The following is a 3,175-nucleotide window of genomic DNA, read 5'->3' as shown; positions in this document are numbered from 1 at the left end:
ACTCAAGGCCAAATACCCCAGCCTGGCCCAGAAACCCGGGGGCTCTGACTTCCTCATGAAGCGGCTGCAGAAAGGGGTACGTGCGGCTCCAGCCCTGGGGTTCAGCCCCTTCCCTGCACTGCCAGTGGGGGGGGGACACACAGCGCCGTGCAGGAGGCCCCATCACGATGGGAGTGATGCGGGAGCGCAGCACCCCTCGGGCTGCAGCTTCCCCTGCGTGGATCTTCCCTCGCGGGATGGGCTGGGAGCTGCCTTGGAGCAGCTCCCTGATGGTTCCTTCGATCCAGTGTAACCCCAGCCTCCTCTTCCAGCAAAAATACTTCGATTCGGGCGACTACAACATGGCCAAGGCGAAGATGAAGAACAAGCCCCTGCCGAGCGCGGCGCCAGACAAGAGCCTGGGGACGGGAGACCACATCCCCACCCCGCAGGACCTCCCGCAGCGCAAGTCCTCGCTCGTGACCAGCAAGCTGGCGGGGTAACCTGCGCCCGCGGCCCTGCCAACCCTCCTGGCCTCCTGCCTCTGCCCCAGTGGATTGAGCCTCGCTGTACCCCAGGGACGGGAGCGCCGGCGCCCGCGTAGGTGCTTGAGTATCCCGGCAAACGCAGCCCAAAGCCCGGAAGATGCGAGAGGTGCCCGCAGGACCCACGGGCAGGTTTGAGTCAGCAGAGCCTGCAGCGAAGCCTCTCAGTTCCTGCCTTCGTTTTCCTGCTCTTTGGAAGCCTGCGGAGCCTCTGGAGCTGCCTCCTCACCGGGAGAAGCAGGAAGGGGCTTGGAGTCGTTGCCGTTGCTCGGCGCTGGGTAGGAGCGGAGCGCTCGGAGCTGAGCTCTGTGAACTGGGCAGAAGGGGTGGGCCACGGGCTGGAGCTTGGGGATGAAGGAGCAAGCAGATGTGCAGAGACCTCCGTGGCTGCGATGCTGGGCTGAGCTCGCACAGCACTGAGCTCACAGTGCTGGGACTGGGTCTGGAAAGGTCCTGGGGGCTTGAAGCTGCTCTGGGTAGAGCCTCGGTGTGGCTGTGGCTGCAGGCAGGGGATGCTGTGGGGCTGAGCAGCAGGGCTTGAGGCAGGTCCTGCGCCCATGGGCTGCTGGAGGTGCTGAGCTGGATCCCACCAGCAGCAAGGTGATGGGGACACCAGAGAGGTGGCTCTTGCAAAGCAACCAGCGAGGTGGGTGCAGGGAACGACCACCCTGGATGGGGAGGATGCACCGGAGCCACAGAGCGTGGAGACAGGGAGGGAGGAGCAGTGCTGAGTGCCCCATGCTCGGCTTTCTTTCTTTTTCCTCCCTTTTCTTGCCCTTCTTTGCCTTTTCTTTGCTCCAGGCCTGGCCAAAAGCCGCCAAACCCCAAGGGGGCAGCGAGGCGGGTGCGATGCTGCAGCCCGTGCAGCGCTCGGTGCACATCCTGCCCGCTCCTCAGGCAGCGCCCGGAGGCTCAGCACCTCCTGCCCTGCGCAGCGCAGGGGCTCAGCGCTCCCGTGCCTGCTTTGGGAGGGAGGCATTCCGGAGGAAATGGAGTTTTGCTTTCATTATGTGGGGATGCGGGGGGGTGGTCCCATGGCAGGGGCAGGGGGCGATGCTCTGCAGGGCACGGCCCATTCCTGCCTGACAGGGCCCCCCCTGCCCGCTGGGTGCTGCTGCCCGGGAGGTGTTTGCTAAGGGTGTGCTCGGAGCCAGCCCTGAGCTGCTCCCATGGGGCACCCGGAGCCGGGGGCTCCCTGCCCCGCTTGTGGCGTGGGCAGAGGAGCCCCGGGGGTGCCCCCCGCTCACCGCAGGGCTGGGCTTTGGCCTCCAGGCCCTTTGCACGGCCCCGGTGACGTGGCGCTGACCGCAGGCTCCTTGCTCCTGCCGGGCTGTAAATAGACCTGAAGCATAGATCTGTGTACCTAGAAATACATCTAATTTTGTACTTGTGCAGCTGGTGCAGAGCGCGCCTTGCTTTGCCTTCCCTTCGCTCGGGCAAGGAGCTGTAATGACGGGAAAAGGGGCTGCTGCAGCTCGGGGCGGGGGGGCTCCGGCCACATCTTTCCCTGCTTTGCTGGAAATCCATGGGGAAGGGAAGCGATTGTTTGCTGCAGGATGAGAACCAGGGAAAGCGATTCCATACAAGGGAAATAGCGATGGAATGGGGGCATTCCCACCCTGCCCGGGCCCCACATTCCCGTCCTCTGCTCCTTGTCCAAGTGCTTTGCAGTGGGGCCGTGGCAAGCGGGGTGCTCGGGGCCATCGCCATGGGGTGCCCCCCGGTGCCCCCCTCCCTTTGTCCCGGCACCGTCAGCCTTGACGTCACCTCTGGCGTCACCGGTGTCCCCGGGGGGGCTGCTCCTCCCCGCCGGTCCCCGTGCCCCCCCCCGGTTCAGGGACGTTCTGTTCCGTCCCATGCTCTCTGTTTGTGCTCTCCAGGCTGGCACCGTTCCCAGCGCCAGGAATTCGCTTCCCGACCAGGCCACATTCCACAGGGAGGCTCCTGCAGGGGCAGGGTTTGCCTTTGCTCAGCACCAGGATGTGACCCGCGGCCACCTCTGCCCCGGTGCTGCTCACGTCTCGCTGCGGTGCCCTTTGCACGGGGCTGGTACCCGGAGGCCCCAGCACGTGGCCGCGGCGTGGCCGAGCCCAGGGCACAGGGAAACCCTCCCCTGCCTTCAGAGGAGGCACCGGGGGGGGGTCCAGGGGTCCAGCCCCGGTTCCAGTGGCTCTGGATGGGCACCGAAAGGGCTGGAGCGGGGTCATGGAATGAACGGGGGTGGGAAAGAGCTTTAACATCATCGAACCCAGCTGTTAACCCCTGCCCTGGGCAGCCTGGTCCAGTGGGGCAGGAATTGTTCCTCAGCTCCATCTAAACCTGCCCTGGTGCAGCTTGAGGCCGTTTCCTCCTGTCCCATCCCCTGGGATCGGAGACCCCCCCCGGCTCCATGCTCCTGTCAGGTCGGGAGCAGTCAGGTCCCCCCTGAGCCTTTGATTCCCATCCAACCCGGATTGGGGGCTGCAGCGGGGGTTGGCTCTGCCCCATAGGCACCCATTGCATCCATAGCACTCATCGCATCCATAGCACCATTGCACCCATAGCACCCATAGGCACCCATCGCATCCATAGCACCCATAGGCACCCATTGCATCCATAGGCACCCATCGCACCCATAGTGCCCATTGCACCCATAGACACCCATAGTACCC

At 64.9% G+C, this 3,175-nt stretch overlaps 1 protein-coding gene across 1 annotated transcript; it reads left to right on the top strand.

Annotated features, from left to right (window-relative positions):
- Window positions 1-4: 4 nt before the first annotated feature.
- Window positions 5-519, top strand: LOC130598246 (alpha-endosulfine; the record flags this gene model as incomplete). The annotated part of the gene is made up of 2 exons (XM_057407476.1): window positions 5-76; window positions 312-519. Coding segments are annotated over 2 exons (243 nt in total), but the record flags the coding sequence as incomplete, so codon positions are not given.
- Window positions 520-3,175: the final 2,656 nt, after the last annotated feature.

The sequence above is a fragment of the Pezoporus wallicus genome, unplaced genomic scaffold (genome assembly GCF_028554395.1).
Source record: "Pezoporus wallicus isolate ANWC-B61680 ecotype Strahan unplaced genomic scaffold, APGP_CSIRO_Pwel_v1 contig_12821, whole genome shotgun sequence".
Lineage (NCBI taxonomy): Eukaryota > Metazoa > Chordata > Aves > Psittaciformes > Psittacidae > Pezoporus > Pezoporus wallicus.
Note: the sequence above shows the minus strand (reverse complement) of the source record. Positions and strands in the feature narration are given on the sequence as shown.